Consider the following 23,215-nt stretch of genomic DNA (forward strand, 5'->3'; position numbering starts at 1 on the left):
AGCTGTCAGATGGCGGAGCAACTGTCTAGCAAAAGGTCAACCTATGTCGTACCTCCTCTGGCTATAGATAGTACACAAGATGGCTAGAGATGTAAGCAAGAAGTCGAAGAAGGGTAGGTCTCCCGATTATTGCATGTATGCTATTACCAGTGTGAAAGTGGCAATGAAAACTTATTGTCACACAAATTGAAAAGCTTGTTAAATAGTTGATCTACATAAGAATTTCCCAAAAATAATTATTGCCATGTAAATTCATGTATACGTACAGTACAGGGTACCAGATGTTGATTATTGTAGGCGTGCATGGCAAGGAAAGGCTTAATTATTTAGCAACATCCGGTGCCATGTATTGGACATCATCTCATAAATCTTGCATCAAAAATCGTTCATCTGATTGTGAGAAATGGCAACACATGGTATGATATTGGCACAGAGGAGGTCCGACAACCGTGCGCCTAACATTAATGTTTGCTGAATCAGCATTTTCATAAAACTTGCCTTTAGAGGTAGGTGTCACACTCTTCTTAGACTTAGCCCTCTGTCTTGTATTGTTAGGTCTAGTTTTAGTAATAGGAGCTCTAACTCTCCTGTAAAGGCAAGTTTTATTAAATGCTGATTCAGCAAACATTAATTCTAGGTGCATGGTTGTCGGACCTCCTCTGATGTTGACATGTAAACATCAAAGTATCACCTGGCCAGACAGGCCACAACCCCATAATGTTTGGCAAAAATAATTATACTGGTTTGCATTCCGTAAATACGATAGGTTTGATTTTATTTTCTGTCAAATCTCTCTTGTTATAATTATAGTCAGTGATAGATAGTGTAATAAATTATTGGCCACGCAAACCATGCCCATGCAATATTTAGGGTTAAAGCCTAGTTTGCAGTGTGGTTAATTGTAGATCTACTTAAATTGTCTCATGCACACGTTTCGTTGTCGATCTTTTGACTGAGTCAGGTCGTACTTTTCTCGGGGGACATCAAGGAGAACTTTTTGCCCTCGAGAGGATACGTCTGGTCCCCAGACTAGTCATCACGTAACCTCTTACACAGGCCTCTTGAGAATAATTATTTATTTTGCTATTTTCGACTTTATTAATTAGTGAATGGTTATATAATTATTATAGCGCATGCGCAAGTAGTCAATACCAGACCCTCGATCTGGGCGCTAGCAATAATTAGGAGCGGATGTGGACGTAGGGACGAGGCTAGTCATTATTAATCCTATAATTATACGAAGTCGTAAGAATTCCTGCATGTTTAAGACGTTAAATTAATGATACAGTACATTTTTACTGACATGCTTTATCAATGATTCCTGCAGGCCCTGTTGCAGGATATGGTCCAAAATATCCTGGATTCGGTCTTCCAAGGTTTGGCAAAAGAATTAACGTATGTCCCTCAGACCATATAATTATATTAGAGTACGTAATGACCTTGGTGCTGAAAGTCCGAACTGGAGGGATCATTCGAAGGAGTTACAAAAGAAGACTGCTGAACCACTGTCATGTTCTCAATTTCTTAGCAATGGTATGATTTTAATAGCTAGTGCATAGTCACCTGATAATTATGATTTGGAATTTTACCATAGGGTGGGTTGAGTATGAAGTTGAAAAGTCAGAAATGAAAACCATCGGTGGTGGTAAGCCAAAATCATACTTTTATTTTTCTATTATTCTATGTATTAATACACACTGTACTCCAATTTTATGTACGGTGTATAATTATTTTGTATATGATCTATAAGGTTCATCAATATAATTAAGTCATGTAGATGCTCAGACACATCCGTAATGTTTTTTGATACCATTCGATCCTCACTGTGTTAATCAGTTATAGATTCCACCATGTGTACCGTTATAGCTAGTAATTTTCGGGGGGCAAAACATTCACACGAATTAATATTTTGCCCCTGGATATTACCAGCTATAAATACAGTGCTATAACGGACACCTTTGGGGAACAATGTTTTGGCCCCTATATACAGAGGTAGCCTTTGTTGAGGGGTTGTTTTGTACACAAACTGTTCATTTGGGACCTGGGTGCCTGGCCGTTATATATAGCAACTGGCCTTTATTCGGAGGTGGTTGTTAATAGAGGTTCCACTGTATATGCATTTTGACCTCTGAGATCAAAGGAAACACTGTGCCAATGTCTGCCATATGGCACAGTTCAGTTCAGTGCCTTTGCCCTCGGCCTAAGTCACTACTGAGCCAATATATCCCATATGGCACTCATGCATGTGTCACAACTATTACTTGTTACAATAATACAGTTGAACCTCCATAAAACGGACATCATTTGGGAACAGCGTTTTGGTCGATTGTTACGGAGAGGTGTTCTTCCTTGGGAGGTTTTGATTGCCAGCTATGCATGTATGCTCTTAGAACTTAATTTGCTAACTGCTTCTTTAGCTCATACAATATAGAAAGGGCTGTAGAGACAAGCTACAGCTAGGTTTTCACGATTGTGCAAAATAATGCCATCTCAGCAATATTTTCCTGCTAATTCTGGGTGTGGTTATCCGTTCTGGAGGTTATTTTCCATTGCTATAAAGCGATTGGGGGACTAGAAAGCTGTTCGTTATACGGAGTATAGAGAGGTGGCCGCCCCTGAGAGGTTGCTTTACATATTGAAGTCATTTAATTGTATAGTTTCAACTCTTGGCCGTTATAATTATATATAGCGTACATGCATGTGGTGCTCGATCTTTGGAGGTGATCATTAATATATGGAGGTTCCACTGTTTTATTATATGCTCTTTGCTTCTTGTTTTTAGATTCTGTTGAGATAATAGGACAAGACCTTCTGAGTGAAGATCAAGGTAAATTCATTAATGGTGCAATTATGACTGCTGTGTGTCACTGGTTCTTGATGTACTCATCCATAGACTATTTGATCAATGCTGACAAATGGATAGAATTACTGAAACAACATACGGCCTCAGATTAAAGATGATCGATTAATTGTTTCGTGTTCAATCATTGTTCTGTTTTTTTCATAATTATTGTTAATTATTTTGTGTCATTAACGCGATCATTAATTTAAAAACAAAATGTTACTGGATGGTCATTTACATATCGTCACTCATGCACTCCTGATAATGTATATAGGGCATGCACATGTACGCTTTTCTTATAATTATAACTATAGCATTATAGACTTTGATCACTCCGTAGGTTTGAAAATTGTAAAGCTAATATACCCCTGCATTAATCAGCCACACCTTCCATGCAGGAAAACATCTAGCATTAACTAGCTGTATATAATTATAATTATATACAAAATTTATACTATGAGTAATTCAATCGGGCTTCTATTTATTATCAGCTTAAGGGCTGGCTGTTAAATAATCTTCCATTTTTTATTTTGCATAATTTCACGTGCACTACGATATGCAGTTTGTATCTTCTGTTTAGCCTAATCGGTGCTGAAGAAATTCCTTGTCCTGTAGATTTACTTAATAGCACTAGCACGGAGGCGTGCACCTGCTGCACCATTCATTCTGCCGAACAGACATGCATTAACCACAACTGTTACTTAACTTTACTCTCAATAAAATTAATGTTAACGTACTGACTATAATGATAGCCATTCTGTAACTGACAATTACACAACAATAACACTTTCACTAACAGGCATATTAATGACAGCGGTAATAAGTGGGATCGGGTTGCCAGGCTTAAAAACAAATACACGAATTTCATCAGTTTTCCCCATATCATCCAGACATTCAACCATGGTTTCGAAGTTGTATGAGAGAAGAGGAACAAGTAGAGGGAGCTACAAGAGAGGTAGCGATTTAGAACACACAAATGCCAGTATGAGAATTAAATGTAGAACTAACTTGTTGGGTAAAATAATTGTGCCCAGAAACTACGAGTAGTTATACGGACTGACTTACCTGCAATAGCTTGTTGCTTATCCGATATAATGATTCATTGCACCTGAATGTAACGAAGTGGTCTGTAGCAACTGTAACCAGAGACGTGTTCTGAATAACCACGGTCAGTCTGAAAAGAGGCCCCAAGCCCTGCACCTGAATAGATGGACAGATTATTTATAATGATGATCTGTCCATGTGTTTATGCATAATCATGCACGTACAATGTAGGTATGTACAGTAGAACCTTGGACACATTTTTTTCCAGAGCCATGTAGTAAAATTTAATGTGTATAAACCATGCTTAGTTCTGTACGTGGTTCACTTATGACACGTGGTGGTCTGCGTATACACATAATTATGATACACACCTACATGTACCTAAATGGTAACTGATGTTATATAATTATTTGCAGGACACGCCTGTTTATTAGCTGAACTTTGACCCTGTTGTAGAGACATCTCCCCAGCCAAATAATCGAGGTTCTATTGTACATGTACCTGTGCTGAAATCTTTAGGCACGATGTGCTGGATGTTGCTACTGGTAACATTGAAGTACCAATAGCTTTAACAAAGGAACGAGCTGTTTCCAACTTTAGCCGCAATAAATCACGCTGGAAAGTATTGTGCATCACTACATGTAGAAAAGAAAAAGCACTATGTACATGACATTGTTTTCCTGTCTGACCCTTACCTACACCGTTTTCCCTTTCTCGCACAGTTTGGTCCACAAATACTTTCGTTTTTTTGGGAACATTAAGCTTCACTGATTGAGCCTTGGGAGGACCAGGAGTAAGTTCTTTGACATCCAGGTTTGCTGTTCTTTTCAGGATCTTGATGATTAGAGACCCTCCTTGAGTTACCAGCAAGAGGGATGCTTCCTCACGTCCAAATTTCCCAAATTTCATCCCAACCACTATATCCTAAGACAATGAAAAGGGGACAGCAGATCATTCGGTTGGAACAACAAAAAAAGCTACTCTAACCATCAATACACACTTTTGGCATACTAAAAAATCACAACATGGTTATAAATAAATAAAGAAGCAGGTTAATAAAAAAAAATTACTGCATGTACTTGCATATACCGGGGTGAGTAGCAGCCACAGGAAAAGGTGTCATACAGAAAGGGGAAAAGGAGGGATATCCGTTCTAGATCAAATTTCCCCACCCTAGAACACTAGAATTACATCTTGGTGAAGAGGAATGGCCTGTTCTGCTGACTCAAGGAAAAAATCCACAACCCCACTAACGACACCCATTCAGAACTGAAGTAATAGTTATGGTTATTACTATCAGCAAGAGTGTCGAACTACCGAGTGTCGAACTACCGATACTCTACAAAAAACTGCGCAAAGTAACATGGCTAGCACGTGATGAAATGAAAGCTGCTGATGCCTCGGTGAATGTGTCAAAGCGACATAACATAAAGCTACTATTGCATGATAATTATCCTGATCGATGAACTCTTTCGCAGAAATAATCGACCATGATTGTTGCAGATGCCAAAAGAACGAAGTCTAGCCGCGGCACCAGTACAGTAGAACCTTGCTCTCTTCTCACTCTTGCAGCTACCAATAGCTAGCGTTCTAGTACAGAGCTATAACTACTAAGTAGAGTAGCAACACTCCCTGGACAAGTTTTGTTACGCACTTTTCTGAAAAGGCTGCCAAGTAAGCATAACTCGAGAGCGAAGCATTATCTTGGTAATTGATAGTTGCAAACAACGGCATCATGATTCTAGCTAATTTATTTGTGTTGAGTTAGGCCTCGGAAGCTATATGTATGTGGTAAATTATGGCTTCATTTATGTGAGTATGCCAGGGACTTATTACATGGAAAATGCTAACTTTTAGCTTATCACCTTTACAGCATACTTACATTTTATTTTTAACAAGGAATCCATTGGTATATCAAGTGAACTATGAACAACATTATTAAGGCCAAACCCAGTCATAGATCAAAGTTCCACTGCACGCACACGCACACTGATAGGGGACATTACGTCAATCTCTTCACAAATGTATCTAATACCGTATAGCGCGAAATTTTCGAGGCACTTATATTTCGTGGATTGGCCTCTAAAAACCATTTCGTTGCACAATGTTCGCGGAATGACTACTTACCGGAAGCCACGCCTTTAAATATTTGCACGATAGCAGGTAATTCTAATTAAAGAACAATTTTCGTGGACTTAATTTTCGTATAGAATTCTAACCCACAAAATCCGCGAAAATTAAGCCCCTCGAACATTTCGCGCTATACGGTAGTTGACAAATAGTCGAGTTGATCCTGTTACAATACAGTGTACATCCTCAAAACCCACCAGAATGATTTTACACCTAAACTACAGGGAGCGGGCCGTATTTCAACACCCCAATTCAAAATTCGGCATGGCACACTTGCGGGTTTATACATTTTTCAAATAAAAGGGAGTCTTCTAGTATGTGCCAAATGGACACTTTTCCCATACTAATAAAGGAGCCACTCTAACCTTAACACCAACTTGAACATTATGGCTCTAATTGTGTGCGCCAAATGCAGCAATTTAAACGTGCCGCCACTCTAAATGAGATGCTAGTAGAGACTCAGGTATTTTTTATCGTAATTGTGACAGGCTCTGGACTATTGGAGCAGAATTTAGTATTGAGCTACAGCTAAATTTATGCCTACAGTACAGTATAAATGAAAGCATTTTGAAAAGGGGGGGCAGTTTGAAGAAAATGTTTACTAAAAAAAGGTCAACAGTTTTTTTTAAAGCTCAATCAGTGTAACTTTTCTTATCACGGATTGATTGATGGCAGTATGACATACATAGTAGCAGAAATGGATGAAATCTTGCTCTTCAGCTTTAAAAGTCTACAACTAGTTAACTAGAGATCGTCTGCTATTCTGCATGCTGCAATGATTGCTGCTCTAGCCACACCCACTTCGTGAGCCAGAAAGGGGGCACGTGCCCCTTGTGCCCTGCACTGGATCCGCCACTGATCAATGTGTGTATAAAAGCTAGCTATTAGTAGTTTTATGTTATGTAGCTTTGGCACCTCCACCGAGGCATCAGCACCCGCGGTGCTTTCATTATAGATAGAAGCGCTTTTCAATAAGGTAATAGTATGAGATTAAGTAAACTACAACTGTATGACAAGTTATGGAGGGCCATAATAATGTGTACTTTCGATGTACATGACGTACTGATACACTTTACTCACGTCAACTCGCAGAGTGTGCATGAGATACTTGTCCCTGAAGATCCTTATCTCTTTATTTCTCATGGCCACAATCACTGCCTTTACCCCCCGGGCCTGATAGTCTAGCAGCTCCAGTGCTGTGATTGAGTCAGGCAGCTTGAAGCTCCACTGACGTTTGCCCTGCATGGAGAGATAAAAAATGAACATGTTTATGCTCGTCAAAGTGTGTATGATCTTCAACACAAGCAGCGACTGTTAAACTTAAGACTACCAACAAAAGAGTACCTTTGTAGTGTAGCAGGAGAGAGAGTTGTCCATGCACCCAAGCACAATCTGTTTGTCCATCTGGAGCAGGCCACACGGCTGTGACCCAAGAGCAATCTTGTACTTGGGTGTCCGCCCTCCTCTCTTGAAAGTGTAGACAGATGCATCTCTGCAGGCCACTGATATCTGGTAGTCCACTTCATAAAGCCCACTCACACTCAAAAACACTGGGACTGCCGGCAAAGACATCTGGAAGGCAGGATAACAGTGGTTTCACAAGTTTGCTCAAAAAAACTAACTGTCCACAATGTAACTACCATATATATTTGTATATTGGTGTATTTCGAGGCTATAAATGCATGGTTTTTGCGGATTAAATAACTGCGAATTTAGTATCGATGCATGCATGCATGCATGCTGCAAAAAGGCTGCTATTCCACAAACATTAAATCCGCGAAAACCTTTCTAAAGGCATTTCCGCGAAAATTTATACTCTCGAAATATACCTGCTATACAATATTCATTCACAGTCATAATAGCCAGAAAAGTTGGCGGTGCCCTAAATTTGACCCTTTGGCAGTGTAATTTAGATTAGCCGTAAACGAAAACATTAGCGTTTTGCATGGGTCAATTACTACTGACAAGTGCGGTTATAAGAACTACATGTATATAGCTGTCTTTTAACTAAAAATGATCATCGGGTGGGGTCAAATTGCAAGTGAAGTTGTTAGTTATAGTCTAGGGGCCAGACATTTTCTCAGGCAAAAAATGATTGTAGAAAAAACGTCTGGAGACTCGTACAACTTTTCCGTGTGCTCTTGGAATGTACTTTAAAGACTCGTGCGATTTTGATGCTTAAAGAACAAGTAGATTGACGCACATGTAGTATGTAATATTGAGTAAAACTCACATGACACGCATAATATGTATGTATTTCGTTGGCTCTACCCAAATTCCACTAGATCACGCAAAATCGTTGCAAAAGTATCCAGCCTACTATTCTCAGCTCTCAGAATAGGTCTGGTCCCCAGAGAGTAGCCTGATATCAAACCGTACTAGCATCGATCCGTGGACATGCAAGAGGGATGTACGGGTAATACAACTCGAGATGTTAGCCTGAAAAAATATCAGGCTTGTCTTGAGGCCAGACCTATTCTGAGAGCTGTAATTTAGAAAAGGACCCCTCTGGATCTCACCCCACAAGACAATAATTTTGGTATTTGGGGTTTACTCTGACTTGCATACAAAGGTTCTCTATATAAACCAATCAGCATCTTAAAAAGCTACTCGCCCTCACAGACACTACTGTACTGGTTCTAGTATTGCTACTTTATTCTTCACCACAGCCTCGATTAAACTGCAGGGAAACATGGATTGTAATTTCCTTTATCTATGCTACTACGTAGAAGAGGGAAGCCAACACTGATTTATATTCCATGGATTGTATTAAGGACATACACAAGATCCCATAGCACCTTGGTTAGAACAGTGAAGGCCTCAGGGTCCAGGATGTAGAGGCCCTTGTTCTCAGTGCCCGCCACTAAACAGCTGACAGCATCGTCCTCTGCATGACTCTTCTTCAGGGTGCTCAGGCAAGTGATGGTAGATTGACGTTTCAGCGGGATATGCTTGAACACACTCACAAATGGCTGCAACTCACTAGGATCCAATTGAAGGAACCTATAGTGCATGCAGTTACATCACCATATATTCGCATGTGAGCAAATAAGAAGCTGCTCACTTGAGTGACCGAACAGAGAGTGGGATATCAGCACCTTCATGATTCATACTCGCCAGTGCTTCCCTTAGTATGACTGGGTCGATCTTATCCTGCGATTTCAAACAAAAAAATCATCATCGGTGGTAGCAATCACTTTAGCATTGACATGAAAGTAAAGAATTATTACCAGTTTGGTTTCACGTACCTCTTTGACTTGAGCCCAGAGATCACATTCAGTACTGTTCAGCTCAAGTGAGGGGAGATTAAATTTGAAATATGGCCTAAAGTTCTTGTAGATGTATACATTAGAGCCAGAGGCAATAGCCACAGCTGGTGTGTGTGGGTCTGTAGTGTCCATGTAGAACGTACATACTCCGGTTGGCAGGTCTAGTAAAGGAGTCTCAAAGATCATCTCTGTGCCTACAGGCACATGTACAACAATAATAATTACACGTCAAAAGTATAAAGTCAGAGTGTCATGGGAGACTCACGCGAAGATACACACCTTTGTAAACTTTGAGCTTAATGTCAAACTGCCCACTCCCCATGTCTCCGATGAGCAATAAGTGATCTCCGTCACAGTTCACATCTTCGAGGGCTACAAAACGAGCATTTGTTTTTAAGTATGACTGCACCGCTCACTTTCGTCCCGCTCATAGAAACTGTACGTGAACAAACTCACCCATACAGCTTGAAAAGGTGTAGATAGATGCAACAGGGTCATAGTGAGCATCTAACCAGGACCCAGTCCTACATTGAATTCGACAAAATAAATGTACTCAAATGTACCTTCACCACTGTAAAAAGGTGCCATTCAAATATTATAACTGGACTTAAATAGGCTCTAACACATTAAGCCTCTAAGCTTCAACTTGAATGTGGCTGCCACTCAAATTGAAGCGCCGGCCCGCATAATTTGTATAATTAATAGTATGGCAATATGGGATTCATAGCACGAGTAACAAGCAATGGCAAGGATACTAATTGCACGAGGCGTAGCTGAGTGCTATTAACCTTGCCAGTGCTTGTTATAATTAATCCCTTATTGCAGTAGCCATACTATTGATTGTTAATCGTTTGTGATGTAGCTGCAGTTTCAGTAACCGCGGCCGTTATTTGAACGTGCGGTTGTCAAGGCAGTAATTACTGATAAGCGATTAGTCACTGTACGAATCACAGTGAATAATAGGACAACATGCGATTAGTTCTGTTATAATTTATGTTCACCAAATAAAAAGGTTTTTGTGGTGCCTTCATAATACGGTAGGCAACTAAAAAAATATCTTTAGCCCTTTCTATACACGAGCATTTAATTTAGCTGCATCAGGTTCGACAAATATATTTCTTCTTCTAGCTCAGTAGGTGTTCTAGATCTTGTCACATAGAACTAGTACGTATCTACCTAGCCTTCGTCCCAACAACCACTTTTGCTCCTAATTAAATATAGGTTTGTGTATACAAGGCTAGTATTTATCATACTTCTTCGAAATAACTTCTAATTATGCACCAATGGGATCATGTATTGAAAGTGCAGTAATGTACAGTACTCTCACAAACATTTTAAAAATTTCAGTATACACTAATGATGTGATTACAGCAGCAGTACATGTTTGGGCTCCTAAAGTGGCGTATCTTTTAGAGCCCAACATGCAGTAATTGTACGTTTAGTCCCACCTGGCACTTAAATTATGGTTGCATTTATGTACTACAGGTAGCAATCTCATAGGTATGTACGCAGGTCAATCAACAGTTCAATTTTTGGTCCTTGTAGTTTACAGCTGCATCTAGTGCAGCTATGAACCATGCAGTGCATGCACATAACAATAATATTATTATAGGCCAAAAAGTAAAAGGAGAGTGCCTCGGCATCACAAACAAACATGCATTTTGGAGCAATGGTTGGCGCTTCTTAGGACGTCAACAATTGCATTCAGTCTGCGCTGGCGCGGCGTTAACGCGCGTTGTAACGTAATGTCAACTACAGTAAGATACGGCGTAGGGGGAACTCTATTCTGGTGCTGAAACTCTTACCCATCCAAGGGGTCCTCTTTGTTTAGAGAGATATCTGCAGCACCCTCTTGAGTCATGGCTTCTTTAGGCCAGAAATTTGAAAGGGGTGACACCTTGGCCTACGCCTACATTTATTTGGAGGCGTGATAAGTTCTGATAGAGTGCAAAGTTCTTTGCTCACGTTACCATGGATACCGAACAATGGTAAACAGTTATGGAAATTAATCGCTTACTTTGATTTAGCCTCCTTCACAAGGCCTTCTCTTCAGTGCGGAGGCTAGCTTTGATTCTGCAGTATGATCAATCTAAGAAAAATCCAACTGTCAATCAGCTGTGCCAGCTCAGTGCCAGCTCAGCAAAAAATAGTGCGCACGTGACATGTCCAACCAATTTGTAGTTTTTAACTAGACGATCAATACAATTGTGATGTCTGACACTTTATCTGGATATGATCGATCGCATGGATGATATGATAGATTTACTCGACTAAAGAAGATGCCTAGACAGAAATCAGAGAAAAGGACTCACTCTGAGGCTTTTGGAACTAGTGACTCTCAGCCACAACAGCTTTATGATGTGAGGAAAATGCAGCTGTTACATGCAATAACTAAACTCATGACTAATCTTCACCAGGATGACCTCCCAGCCAGTGATGCCCAGCCCACCATAGTGCTGCAGATTGGTTCCTCTACTCTGACACTTGGCTTTGCGACTGACCCCACTCCCCAGTCTATCCCTCACATTATTGCATATAAGGGGTATGGTCTGACTACGAAACCCTCAAATAAGAGTAGGGAAGGTATCAGAGACGAGACACTGGTGTTGGATTTCCCATGGATAATCACTGTGAGTACCATCAGGGTCGGAGTTGCATTTGTGTGATACAATACCAAATCTTTAACCTACCTTAGCCTGCCCTTGAGGATGCGAGAGATTCTTCTCTGTCCAAGATACAAGAGAGCCTCGAGTTGTTGAGAGCTGGAGCAGGTATACACGACACAGAGGTGAATGTGAGGGAGTACCTTGCACACAACTCACGGGTACAGCCAGAGGCCAGAGAGAGTGAGGAACTCTCGATGACTGATATCTCTGCTCAACCTCGCTGTCTCATTGGAAATGAGGTTCGCCACAGCAGAAATAAATGGCAATTGATTGAAATATTTTGTGCCGAGCAACATTTAGTGCTCAATATTCGAAACAAACTGCTCCTCTCCCATGCTTTTCTATCGTTTTCCAGGTACTGTATTTGCCTCCTGGCTCTGGGTACACAGTATACAGACCATTGCGATACGGACAGTTGAACTGCACCAACCATGACTCTCTGCCTCAATGGGCAGCACCCCTTTCACGCAGTGCCCTACTGAGCATGCTTGAAGACCTATGGACCAAGGCTTTTGAGGAGTACCTGCAGATTGACAAGAGAGACTTTAAGGTTTGTTAGTGCTTATAAAAAAAATGGCCACATTATGGGTGGGGCCGGGGGGGTTTACGAAGTGCTGCTCAGTAGTTTTGTAATACATCAATTTTGTATCTATACATAAGTATAACTGTTTGCAGTAGACTGCGATTGCCAATTAGCATTTATTTTATTATATATATACCACAGAATCACCGTATCGTGTTACTTGTATCAGATGTGATTAACAGAGCTCTGTTCAAAGAATTCATGAATATCCTGCTAGTAAAAATGGAGTTTGCTGCTGCCTTTTTGCATCAGGTAGTAAATCTACATGCATGCATGTAGTTGTTGTTTCTCATCTGTTGGCTGTAGCAATTATCGTGTTTATTGAAATAATCATGCGTAATGTGTCTGTCGTCTAGGAGTCTGTGTGTGCTGCATATTGTGCTGGTATGGCTTCTTGTTGTGTGGTCAATGTTGGTGATGAGGTTACTCATATTTCTTGTATTGAGGAGGGAATGTCCAATCCTAACACCAGGTAACGCACATTAAATAATTAATGTAATAGAGCAATTGCTATGGCTACACTTACAGGCTAATTCTTCATTATGGTGGCAGTGATATCACTCGACTTTTCTTCTCCCTTCTTCAAAAGGTTAAATTACCTATATCACTCTCAAATACAATTAGCTTTGTACTTATTGTCTCCTCACAGACTAAGTTCCCTTATTCGAAATGTACCTCTGAGAGTCGTTTGGACGGTGTTTTGATTCAACAATTGAAAGAGACAGTATGCCACCTTGATGCAACTATCTGGGGTGTGAGGAACTATCAGTTCTCTGTCATGAGTCCCCTTCCCGGTCGCCTCTTAGATTACGAGATAAAACTATCTGATGAAGGTATAATTGCAGCAATGGGTATGTTCTTCCCGGCTGCATTCTGTCTGCCAGACTACACTTTTCTAATGAGAGGTCAGCAGCCACAGGCACCAGAGAGAGAGGATTTGTTGGAAGAGTGTCTAGACATTCCCCTGGCCCAGAGGCCCGTGGAGCAGAGTGAAAACTTGACTAGTGAGGAGCAGCTTGCAGGGATGTTTGTTGGTCATCCCTTGAGGCCAGGGGAGGTGGGGTTACCAGAGGTGACACGGCGCATAAGACGTGTAAACAAAGGGAGAGTGCTGCCTTTGGATCAGGCTGTACATCTTAGTATCAGCTGTACAAGTGAGTAACTAAACGAATGCACTGTTCCATGAATCAGATGTTGTTCTATATATATTAGACTTCACATTGCAACTCTCAGGTTCTCTCGAGTTGAAGGGCAAGCTCTATTCTAGTATTCTGCTTGTGGGGGGAGGTCTCTCCTTTCCTGGCTCCTCGAAGATGCTGCAATCTCAATTGGAGCGAAACTCACCGCCAGCCGACAGTATTGATGTCTACTCTAATGTTAGGGTGAGGCCAAAAAATACATGTACATGTAGCTGATCAAGTGGTCAAAGTGATGCGTAATGAGAAAGTGTTTAGGCTGAGAGGCATTTAATTCTTTTTATAATATATAGGAGCTGGATTCTTCTCATATTGCGTGGAAAGGAGGGGCTGTGCTGAGTTGTTTAGACACTTGTCATGAGCTGTGGATAGACAAACAGGAGTGGGATTTTAGTGGTGTTCGGCTGCTGAGAGAGAGAGCACCATTCCTCTGGTAGACACTTCATTTGTACTACGTGTAGTTTTGTGTGTAGTGATACCTCCTCCAATTGTATGACATTATATATACATACCGAAATAAATGCACAAGCCACATTCACTCATCCTTATTTTGTGGTTTTGGTCTAAAAAATTAATAATGATTACCAGCTGTAGACTATATAACATTTCTTGGGAACATGAGGGTGCAATAAAATATGGACTTGGCGTTCTATATAATTTAGTGAACCCCTTCTGAAGCCCGGTTATTATGACAGTATTACAAAAAAACACATAATTTACATGTAAGTGACACACAAACGGAGCACATTAGCCCATAATAATTTCTTAGTCTAAGAAAAAAATGTTGGTGAATTCTTTCTGACACAGTTTTCTTACTTCCTCTGTAAAAATAATAGTGTGTGTTTGTGTGCAGTGAGTGTTAGTTCGGCAATTACAAGTCTACATACATTCGGTAAAACCCCTCCTCTGAAGGTAAACAGCGATATGAAGGCCAGGCACCTAATAGTTAGTCTACAAAACCTCAATAAAGGTGACCTGTGTATAAACGCTAAAACTTAATTTGTATGTTCCCAAAAGTGTAACATGGTTCCACATATTTTCATTACATGAGTAATTAGGGTTTCAATTGTATGTGCATGGCGTCCCTATACATGAATTGTACGTGGTACAAAAACCAGAGTAAGTCACTGAAATTCGCCAGGCATCAATACTTGTCAGCTGCATAATTATACAAAATGAGAAAGGTTCTACACACCAACAGGTGGATGGTTAGTAGATGGCCTTCCATGTGCATGATCATTCGAAGAAAAAAAACTGCCAATAGTTTGATTTTTGGTACAGCGTATTATATCTCTAGAAGTACACAGCTAGAGCTAATTAGCAGACACATACCTAGATAGAGTACAGTATATGGCGGACCAATCGCTTGCAAAGCTGAGCTAGAGTCGTTTGTGCATGACTATTGTAAAGTGCCTAGTCAGCAATGAGCCCATGCACCCACCCTAGCAAGGCTGAGCCACCTGTTGCTGTTGGATCAATCTCATTTTGTTTGTGCATTGTATGCACTTTTAGCCGACGAGTAATGCTGCCACCCACCATTGATCTCAGCAAAGTTGGCACTCTTCTGATTGAGGACCACAAAAAACCTCCGATGACCCGACTTCCTGGTGACCACCCATGAGTCCCCTAGTGTACGCATGATTGTTTCCCCCTCCTCTATACTGTCATACTCTGAGTTTATCTGAGTAAAAACGAAACACATAAGCAAGAGTGAAAGGTACTTACATACTCTATGAATATCAAAACTAAAAAACATTTGCAATGTGAACGTTGCTAGGATTGCCAGGAAAAGAAAAGCGTGAAAAAGCGAAGAAACAAGAAATTCGGCGAGTGCATAACTCCAATCCGTTACAACTTCATTCACATGTACTGTTTCAATTTTTTATTCGTTTTGTGCTTTTCCTGGCCAATCCTTCAGTAATTTTTATCATAATAATTATAGTGAATTTTTTGCAACGAATATGAATGTCTTAGGCACACTACATACATTCATAGCACCCACTTATACATGTAGCAGTGCTTTCCATGAAACCAAGTTTTACAATTTACACTTACATCAGCTAGCAGCTTCATAGCTTCTGACAAAATGTTCACATAGGTTGAACGTCGTGAAAGTAAAGGGGACTTTACTGCGAGGTTCATCTCATTAAAGTAGATGAATCGATACTGGGGGTCCAGGCTGCATGTAAACACATGGAAATTATGTCGGTAACAATGATAAAAATTTGAAGTGTGGACACATTACTGCATGATCACTATAATTTGTACTCTTGGCAATTACATAGTCATACATGTGTTACGTACATGTAAAATGTCATTTACATTAGGACTGAATGGTAGCCTAAGAAAAGTACCAAATGTGTTGATGCCGCCTCATTGCAATGGCTATACTGTAATTCAGTATTCTTCATGGGCATGGGGGACTAATAGCTATCATGCGCTTTTTGCTAGCGTATATACATCTACTTACATGTACATGTACTTCTAACAGAAAAATGCCCTTTCATACAGTACATGTAACAGACATAGTTGAGGAATGCGTTTGGTCATTATAGGGTTGTTTTGAATTATGGGATCTACATGGGTACTTAATTTTCAGGGGTGGCTACTAAAGAGGAATCTTACTGTTATTCTACTACCCAATTCGATTATTACCGTATAGAGGTGGGGTAAATTTTCGTGGGGCTTAATTTTCGCTGATTTCGTGGGTTAACTAGCAATTCTACACGAAAATTGTTCTCTAATTAGCTATAACGTGCAAAGATTAAAGGCATGGCTTCCAGTAAGCAGTCATTCCACTAACATTGTGCAACGAAGTGCTTTTAGAGGCCATTCCACGAAAATACATGTATAAGTGCATAGAAAATTTCACGCTATACGGAATTCGCGCTAACAGTATAATTAGGTTTATGAAGGCGCGAGCAGGCGCTTACATGTATATGGCCTAGCTAGCTGAGACTGACAACACAAACAGACAACTGACTACAATAATTATGCATTTATATTGCTCCTTCAGGACACCACTTGAGGCAAATTAACCTATATGTCTCACCCTTGAGGTTTAGATTTGTCTCTAAAGTCAGAAATCTCTCGGGAAATTTGTGCTAGCCTTGGTCCAAGGAAAGTGTTCAACCGCTTACAGAAGTCAGATGAGGGAGAAGCTTTCTCTCCTGCGTATATTCAAAAAAGTAATGAGTTTCATGAAGTTAACTCACCAACCAACACTTACTTTGAACAAAGAAGCACATCAGAGCATTTCCAGCCTGAAACAAACACATTACAGTTTAAAGTTTATTACATAATTAACTTACTGCATTGAAAGACTGTATATAACAGCTAGAACTTTATATCGACTGAATAATTAGGGATACTGCATGTAAATTAATTTCTATTCTGCAGTCTGCAGATTATAATTTGAGAAGTCACTGTTTGAGAGCAGCGCACACACCTACGAGTTGATTGATCAGGGCATAGTTTCAAATGAATCACGGTTTCAATTTTGAACACACCTATTAATCACTTTGCCGAGGATAGGCTCATGGTGTACAAGGCAAAGAGTACATTACGTAACCAGACAAGGAACATGTATACAGGAGACCAGACAAAGTACTGTACTGTATGGACAATTAATATACAGCAGTGGTCAAAGTTTACCTAAAAGGCTATACTATTTGAGAGAGGATCATTAATAATTAATTATGATTACGAGAGTGGCCACTACAATGACTACATTCGAGAATTATAGTATACTACACTACATGTAGGGCAACTGTTACATTAGCACACTCACTGTATAAACATAAAGCTTGCAGCTCTGAACAGATCCATCCATATGGATGTACACCCAGGGAGCCTTGCCACCATCGCCCACCCCCGCTACACCAACACGAACACTCCCTTCGTCACCAATTAGAAATCTGTAAATTAAAGCAGCTACAGTATTCACGTACTATACATACATGTATATTGTGCACAGTGTACTAACTGATTAATTGGAACCTGAATAGCTGAAGTAGTCTTGTTTGTGTGAGTCTTTGTGGGGGTACAATGTAAAAATGTACTCGCATGTACAACGACATCAGGGATATTACTGTACTCTACCGAGATTACGCCCACCCCCACTTTTGAGTGAAAGTTCTTGCATAGGATAATTTGCCTGTGATGCATTTGTTAGTGAGCAGTCGTCAAGAAAAGGTTTAGCACTTTATTGTGTAAGCTGTTTAGCTCTGAATATAGCTAGATACATGTAGCTAGATCCAATAATTACTCCTATTTGCAAGTATAAAAGACAAGGACAATCTACTCCGAATCTCTGTTGAAGACTCTGACAGTGACAAGTGAACAACCTTTTGATGCAGACTCTTAATTTGTACATGTACACTTTTCTTTATACCTAGCTACTTTACCCATGCATTGTATGTGTTCATTGTATTTCAAGAGCTGGCAGGCCTCAAACACAGACAGAAAAGACTTAGTTTCTATGAGTGGGCATAATTTCGAGGCAACACCTGGGTGGGTGAGGTAAAACTACTGTTTTCGAAATTAAGCCCATCCCACCTGTAGCTGCTTTGTAGCATACAATTAGGGTAGACGTAATCTCGGTAGAGTACACTAGACATGACCAAAGCCTCTCACCTTCCTGTTTGAGAGGAGGTGGTACCCACGACAGACTTCACAGAGGCAGCAATAGACGACATAGTCTGCATGGTAGGGGAGGGGTCTTGTGGGAGGAGCCAGGAGAGCAGATACTGATAAAACACCTTGATGTCAGCCTGCTCTAAACCACTCCTGCACACAACACAAAATATAAATATGAACCTACATAGATTACAGTGTATGTAGGTAATGATGACAAACGAAAATAAAGTGGCACTTGACCCTTTTTTAATTGAAAGCTAGAGCTAGAGGACACAATTCTACTCTCTAGACTTCAAGCACTAGTACATTGTACGTAACTACATCCTGTACTACTGCTAGTGGTATTCACTCACCACACCAATTGGTCATTGTACACCAGCACTGTCCTCTGTATACTCCTGCAATGTTACAAAGCACTATTAATTCTATGAACAACGTACGCCATACAACAACACCCCAACCTAAAGAGGACAATAAGACTGTATTCCCTCATTGACGAATGAAAATTATTGAAGTAGCCATCAGATCAAAGTTTTACATGTATGTAAACGTACGTATTTCAGCTTGGCAACTGACTCTACCTGAAAGTAGTTTCTATGAGATTGACGAAGCAGTGGACTTTGAGGTACATGTACTTGTCCAGCGGGAGGAATTGTATGCCTTGAAACACAGTGAATATATCCAGTTTGCCAACGTCCATCGACATAATATACTGCAATGTGAAAGGTAGCTCTAGCACATACAATAAACCAAAAATGACAATTAACCTAGCAATAAAAAAATAGCTGCACTCACAAAAGCAGCAGCTACATGTACAATGCAAGCAACTTTGGTTGCTATAATAACACAATACATAATGTACACGTACGCTGTGATACCTATATATGAATAATACCCGCGGCAACAAATTTACACTTATAGCTACAATAGTTATGTGTGTACATACATGTACATGTACATGTACGATTTAATCTCACCCTTGTAAGAAACATGTCCATCCTCTTCTTTAGTCCTTCCAATCCATGGCTATCTACAATACTACCAAACGACCCGTTAAAAAACTGGATTGGAAGAGATTACACTGTCGATTAAATATATGCAAGTACCGTGCATTGGACTTACTTTGAAAGTGAGGTACATAGTAGTCAAGGATGCTTCCAACACACTATCCTGGAAAGGATTAACTATCAACCAGACGATTCAAGCTACACAGTGTACATCAGTGTGCAATGGCTAAAAGTACAACTACTAACCAGTGACGTCTCACCTGCACATGGTCTTCATAGTATACTATACTCTTCTCTCCATTGCTAATTACTTCAGCCCAGGGTATTGTTACTGACTGAAAAAGTAAATAGACTAGCAATACATGAACTATACAATATACAGTAATGCATGCTAACAACAAAATTGGTGGGATGGGGCTTCGGAACTTTCAAGACATTCTAGCTAGAAGTAATAACAGTACTGTACGGTCAGTGAAGGGTTGATATTGAACAGTTACAGCTGCTCACAACTCACGTCATTGCATATCGACTAGAGTAAAAACTCGGCAAATACATAATTATTATTATACTATCACTAATTACCAGCGTTTATAAAGACAAACATAGACTCTTTCGCCAACCAAAACTTATTCTTTATTGCTGTTGCAAGTTCGATAATTAATAGTATCGATTTTTCGGTGTGCACATGTACTACCCCTCCGGTACAAACTGCATATAAGTCCATCTTGCAGCTAATAAGGAAAATTGATGTTTCAAGGCGGTAGCCCAAGATAACCAAAGTCTAGTAAATAAGCTGCACAATCGACACTACTAAAACTTTGATGATGAGTATACCTGTGGATGTAGTAGCAAAAACCTTTCGCTCTCGCAAACAATAAGTATGTACAAAGCTAGAGTGTGATAGGTACTTAATGTACGAACAAAGTAGCTGTACCTGTACATGTTCATGACGTTATGTTACCAACTACCAATCGCACTGGCGCATGATCCTGTTACAAACAATCCAAATGCACAGGTAGCGATGAGCAAATACCGTATAGCGGGTATATTTCGAGGGTACAAACTTTCGCGGAATAAATAGCAGGTTTCTGCAGCATGCATGCATGTGATATTAGTTTGTGAGTATAAATGTTCGCGGTAGTTTAATCAGCGAAAACATTTATGCCCTCAAAATATACCCGCTATACGGTATGTGGTTGCCAAACTAATTTATAATGTAAATACATAGATCTAGTATACCACTAAACTCTACCATGACCATCCAGTGATTTTCTTCTGGCTCAAGGAACACCTGTCTCATTTTCTCTGTGTGAACAGCCTCACACGGGCGCCTGGGGTGGAAGGTCCGGGTAAAGTTCACCAGTGCCTCACACAAGCCTATGTTGCGGACCTTCCTGTTTAGAGAATCATCGTGAGGGTAGTAATACAGAATCTTTTTGTCTTCCTGTGGAGAAGTAATGAATGGCAACATAGCTAAAATGCACTTGTCAAACCAATGCCCCACCCGCCAAGTGCATAATGAGCTGAATAATGAGCTATAGCTAACTAGCTAGCTAGCTGATGAGGACTTAATATTATAAAAGGACTTAGAATAACATTTGTAAGATTCTAAAAAGATAACAGATTTACCGTTCCCTCCTTTGTGCTTAGGTCAGGATTATAAATACACAAACTGCGAAGAGTAGAATCATTCGTAACAGTCGCCATCACTGCATGCACTGACTGTCAATTCAGAACCTCAGCTCAGAACCAGAGAAAAAGGAATACAACTTACTTTTCAGTTTTTCATACGTTTAATTTGGGTGCAGCGCAGCGCAGCTCCACCCACTTACAGGGAAGCTCAAAAGCTGTGAATGCGAAAGTGAGTTCCTTCTGCTAGACTATAGCTATGGACAAAAAAAGAATTGTGATTGTGTACGTGTGTGCAATTCTGCTTAGCCTTAGTGTAGGCATGTCAGTTGAACAATTTATTAGTACAACAGCAACTAAATCTAGATCTACAACCGATGCTCCTGCGGATCTTGTTCCTGTGTCCGATTCTCTTCCTGGTGGAACCAGCTACCCACTGCAAGAGAAACAGTGTGATTTCGGGACTAGTATCGATAACCAAGCTGCCTTCCCTTCACATTTTGCTGAAAGAAATCTACTATACATTGACACAGGAAATCCTGCAACCTGCTCAGGGAGAGTTGCAGCATGGGAGCTTTGCTATCAGACTAGTGGGCTGGATTCCAGTACCTTTGATTTGCTATTGCTCAGTCAGGTCAGTGGTGGGTACCGTATTCATACAAGTCAGATTGTGACCATAGAACAGCCAATTTTTGGAGAAGAAACAATAGACGTTGCTTGTGTCTACGTAACTGCTGGTGAAAATGTATCAATCACTCATGGAGATTATATCGGTTTTGTTTGTAATGATGATATCAAAACTAGACTTGCTCCTAAAATAGATACCGATGCTTTAAGTTCCCTACGAGTGTTCAATCTTAGTTCTTCAACACAAAGACAAAGAATGGCAAATAGACCAGCTGTGGATGTTGACTATGTTCCATCCGACGAACTTAAACCAGTCAGTGATAATCTTATTTCCCAGTTTCGGATCGTAATAAGTAAGACATTTACACTAACACTTTTACTGAGTTTTAAGTATACTTATGATATAATAGATAAGAGTGAGGAGAGAACACCATCAACACAGGCACCTTGTAGAGGACCAACGACAACATGGACACCAGTGTTCACTGCTGTTGTAATAGCTTCAGCAGTGGTGATATTTGTGCTGTTCTTAATGGTGTGCCTAATGGCATGCTGCATTTGCCAGCTTAAGTTTAAATGTTGTAGATGCTCCAAAAAGAAAAAAGGTAACGATGTGGCTTATTCAGTATGCAATTAACCACTTGTATGTGCTTTTGTTACTGGAAATATTTCATTCTTATCCTATACAGTGATACATAAAATTACTGTGGAGCCTATAACTGACCAGAGTATGCAATACAATGATCTTTACGTTCCTCAAGACCCATCTCAAAGTAAGAATAGTTTTGTCCCCAGTTCTATATATTATAATACCTAGAGTCCTAAATTCTACTAGATCCAACATAATTATTCTGAGATGTATAACTTATCTCCAACCTATAATTATATTGCAGTTATCACAGGTGGAGAACGGCTGAGAGCAACCATTCATGGTAATCCTGCTTATGACACACCCAAATATTTTCCAGGTTCATAATTTGTACGTATATGAGAATGATACTTTCATCACTTATTTGTACAGCCACACACAACCTCAGCGCAATGCCCAGTCAAGACGCTTTAAGCACAGCTACTGAACTATCCATCTTGGAGCAATACCACTCACCTAAAGAAGCAACTAACAAACTTACAGCATATCGACCTGAATCCACCATATCATTGGCTGGTATTAATCCTGGTGTCACAAGTGATATGGACTTTGATATGCAAGACATATTCGAGGAAAGTAGAGAAATTGAGCATACTTATGAAATGATTCAGAGTGGGAAGATTATTAGATGATTCGTATATACACATTCATTTGCCTGATTGAGATCTAGTTTAGTCTAGAAACGATTACGTGAGTCCATAATTGTAGTTTATAATGATCTCTTTTGCACACAATTATCATGCATTATTGCTCCTTGAATTCATCCATGCATGTGATTAAAAGATAGCCTAGCTGCATAACATTGTAAGGTCTGCACCATATTATAGGTTGGCAAGTATATAGACTTGTGCAGCAAGACTCTTGATCAGACAGCAAGGCAAATAATAGCTTGGATTTCCTTATGTTTTGTAGCTACTAGCACATGCATGTAAAAT

The 23,215-nt window shown here is 40.0% G+C and overlaps 5 protein-coding genes across 9 annotated transcripts; 3 read left to right on the forward strand and 2 right to left on the reverse strand.

Moving 5' to 3' along the window:
- Nucleotides 1–4: 4 nt before the first annotated feature.
- LOC135351276 (uncharacterized) lies at nt 5–3,059 on the forward strand. 2 transcript variants are annotated; one of them, XM_064550250.1, is made up of 6 exons: nt 6–113; nt 1,328–1,376; nt 1,427–1,533; nt 1,595–1,645; nt 2,783–2,827; nt 2,894–3,059. In XM_064550250.1, the coding sequence occupies exons 1-6, from the start codon at nt 80–82 to the stop codon at nt 2,953–2,955; spliced, it is 348 nt and encodes a 115-aa protein (XP_064406320.1). In that variant the 5' UTR covers nt 6–79; the 3' UTR covers nt 2,956–3,059. The 2 variants fall into 2 exon arrangements, with proteins under 2 accessions (XP_064406318.1, XP_064406320.1); XM_064550248.1 differs by having other exon boundaries at nt 5–113; nt 2,783–3,059.
- A 489-nt stretch (nt 3,060–3,548) lies between these two features.
- On the reverse strand, nt 3,549–11,416 carry LOC135351267 (Bardet-Biedl syndrome 1 protein homolog). Its single transcript, XM_064550233.1, has 13 exons — nt 11,303–11,416; nt 11,091–11,194; nt 9,742–9,809; nt 9,565–9,657; nt 9,265–9,479; nt 9,081–9,169; nt 8,815–9,019; nt 7,361–7,588; nt 7,097–7,255; nt 4,582–4,810; nt 4,388–4,521; nt 3,908–4,042; nt 3,549–3,786 (listed from the first exon to the last, which is right to left on the reverse strand). The coding sequence occupies exons 2-13, from the start codon at nt 11,144–11,146 to the stop codon at nt 3,613–3,615; spliced, it is 1,785 nt and encodes a 594-aa protein (XP_064406303.1). The 5' UTR covers nt 11,147–11,194; nt 11,303–11,416; the 3' UTR covers nt 3,549–3,612.
- Nucleotides 11,417–11,478: 62 nt separating this feature from the next.
- LOC135351266 (actin-related protein 8-like) lies at nt 11,479–14,272 on the forward strand. 2 transcript variants are annotated; one of them, XM_064550231.1, is made up of 10 exons: nt 11,479–11,645; nt 11,703–11,915; nt 11,981–12,190; nt 12,307–12,501; nt 12,676–12,786; nt 12,891–13,006; nt 13,063–13,123; nt 13,184–13,688; nt 13,747–13,916; nt 14,024–14,272. In XM_064550231.1, the coding sequence occupies exons 1-10, from the start codon at nt 11,565–11,567 to the stop codon at nt 14,165–14,167; spliced, it is 1,806 nt and encodes a 601-aa protein (XP_064406301.1). In that variant the 5' UTR covers nt 11,479–11,564; the 3' UTR covers nt 14,168–14,272. The 2 variants fall into 2 exon arrangements, with proteins under 2 accessions (XP_064406301.1, XP_064406302.1); XM_064550232.1 differs by having other exon boundaries at nt 11,480–11,645; nt 13,768–13,916.
- A 74-nt stretch (nt 14,273–14,346) lies between these two features.
- Nucleotides 14,347–21,165, reverse strand: LOC135351269 (vacuolar fusion protein CCZ1 homolog). Of its 2 annotated transcripts, none has more exons than XM_064550235.1 (14): nt 21,005–21,165; nt 20,628–20,819; nt 19,636–19,710; nt 19,491–19,538; nt 19,346–19,429; nt 18,950–19,080; nt 18,722–18,766; nt 18,366–18,518; nt 17,521–17,647; nt 16,960–16,993; nt 16,783–16,900; nt 15,786–15,909; nt 15,267–15,411; nt 14,347–14,551 (listed from the first exon to the last, which is right to left on the reverse strand). In XM_064550235.1, the coding sequence occupies exons 1-14, from the start codon at nt 21,080–21,082 to the stop codon at nt 14,496–14,498; spliced, it is 1,410 nt and encodes a 469-aa protein (XP_064406305.1). In that variant the 5' UTR covers nt 21,083–21,165; the 3' UTR covers nt 14,347–14,495. The 2 variants fall into 2 exon arrangements, with proteins under 2 accessions (XP_064406305.1, XP_064406306.1); XM_064550236.1 differs by having other exon boundaries at nt 20,628–20,769; nt 21,005–21,144.
- Nucleotides 21,166–21,214: 49 nt separating this feature from the next.
- On the forward strand, nt 21,215–22,953 carry LOC135351270 (uncharacterized). 2 transcript variants are annotated; one of them, XM_064550239.1, is made up of 5 exons: nt 21,215–21,984; nt 22,042–22,236; nt 22,321–22,404; nt 22,525–22,599; nt 22,653–22,951. In XM_064550239.1, exons 1-5 carry the CDS (start codon nt 21,264–21,266, stop codon nt 22,910–22,912), a joined length of 1,335 nt encoding a protein of 444 aa, XP_064406309.1. In that variant the 5' UTR covers nt 21,215–21,263; the 3' UTR covers nt 22,913–22,951. The 2 variants fall into 2 exon arrangements, with proteins under 2 accessions (XP_064406309.1, XP_064406308.1); XM_064550238.1 differs by having other exon boundaries at nt 21,215–22,236; nt 22,653–22,953.
- The last annotated feature ends 262 nt before the right edge of the window (nt 22,954–23,215 follow it).

The sequence above is a fragment of the Halichondria panicea genome, chromosome 17 (assembly GCF_963675165.1).
Source record: "Halichondria panicea chromosome 17, odHalPani1.1, whole genome shotgun sequence".
NCBI lineage: Eukaryota > Metazoa > Porifera > Demospongiae > Suberitida > Halichondriidae > Halichondria > Halichondria panicea.

What these genes read in the sequence shown, in the direction of transcription:
- LOC135351269 (XM_064550235.1), bottom strand. Translation starts at nt 21,082, where the DNA reads ATGGCGACTGTTACGAATGATTCTACTCTTCGCAGTTTGTGTATTTAT. An exon ending in TAAGCACAAAGGAGGGAACG is followed by an intron (nt 20,820 to 21,004) that starts GTAAATCTGTTA and finishes ACTTCTCCACAG; the next exon opens with GAAGACAAAAAGATTCTGTA. An exon ending in GCAAGCTTTATGTTTATACA is followed by an intron (nt 16,994 to 17,520) that starts GTGAGTGTGCTA and finishes TGTTTGTTTCAG; the next exon opens with GCTGGAAATGCTCTGATGTG.
- LOC135351266 (XM_064550231.1), top strand. Translation starts at nt 11,565, where the DNA reads ATGCCTAGACAGAAATCAGAGAAAAGGACTCACTCTGAGGCTTTTGGA. An exon ending in TTGACAAGAGAGACTTTAAG is followed by an intron (nt 12,502 to 12,675) that starts GTTTGTTAGTGC and finishes TATATACCACAG; the next exon opens with AATCACCGTATCGTGTTACT. An exon ending in TCTTAGTATCAGCTGTACAA is followed by an intron (nt 13,689 to 13,746) that starts GTGAGTAACTAA and finishes TATATATATTAG; the next exon opens with ACTTCACATTGCAACTCTCA.
- LOC135351270 (XM_064550238.1), top strand. Translation starts at nt 21,264, where the DNA reads ATGGACAAAAAAAGAATTGTGATTGTGTACGTGTGTGCAATTCTGCTT. An exon ending in TCCTCAAGACCCATCTCAAA is followed by an intron (nt 22,405 to 22,524) that starts GTAAGAATAGTT and finishes ATTATATTGCAG; the next exon opens with TTATCACAGGTGGAGAACGG. An exon ending in CACACCCAAATATTTTCCAG is followed by an intron (nt 22,600 to 22,652) that starts GTTCATAATTTG and finishes TTATTTGTACAG; the next exon opens with CCACACACAACCTCAGCGCA.
- LOC135351276 (XM_064550248.1), top strand. Translation starts at nt 80, where the DNA reads ATGGCTAGAGATGTAAGCAAGAAGTCGAAGAAGG. An exon ending in AAGCAAGAAGTCGAAGAAGG is followed by an intron (nt 114 to 1,327) that starts GTAGGTCTCCCG and finishes TGATTCCTGCAG; the next exon opens with GCCCTGTTGCAGGATATGGT. An exon ending in TTCTCAATTTCTTAGCAATG is followed by an intron (nt 1,534 to 1,594) that starts GTATGATTTTAA and finishes ATTTTACCATAG; the next exon opens with GGTGGGTTGAGTATGAAGTT.
- LOC135351267 (XM_064550233.1), bottom strand. Translation starts at nt 11,146, where the DNA reads ATGACTCAAGAGGGTGCTGCAGATATCTCTCTAAACAAAGAGGACCCC. An exon ending in TAAGCTCAAAGTTTACAAAG is followed by an intron (nt 9,480 to 9,564) that starts GTGTGTATCTTC and finishes ATGTGCCTGTAG; the next exon opens with GCACAGAGATGATCTTTGAG. An exon ending in CCTTCACTGTTCTAACCAAG is followed by an intron (nt 7,589 to 8,814) that starts GTGCTATGGGAT and finishes CCTGCCTTCCAG; the next exon opens with ATGTCTTTGCCGGCAGTCCC.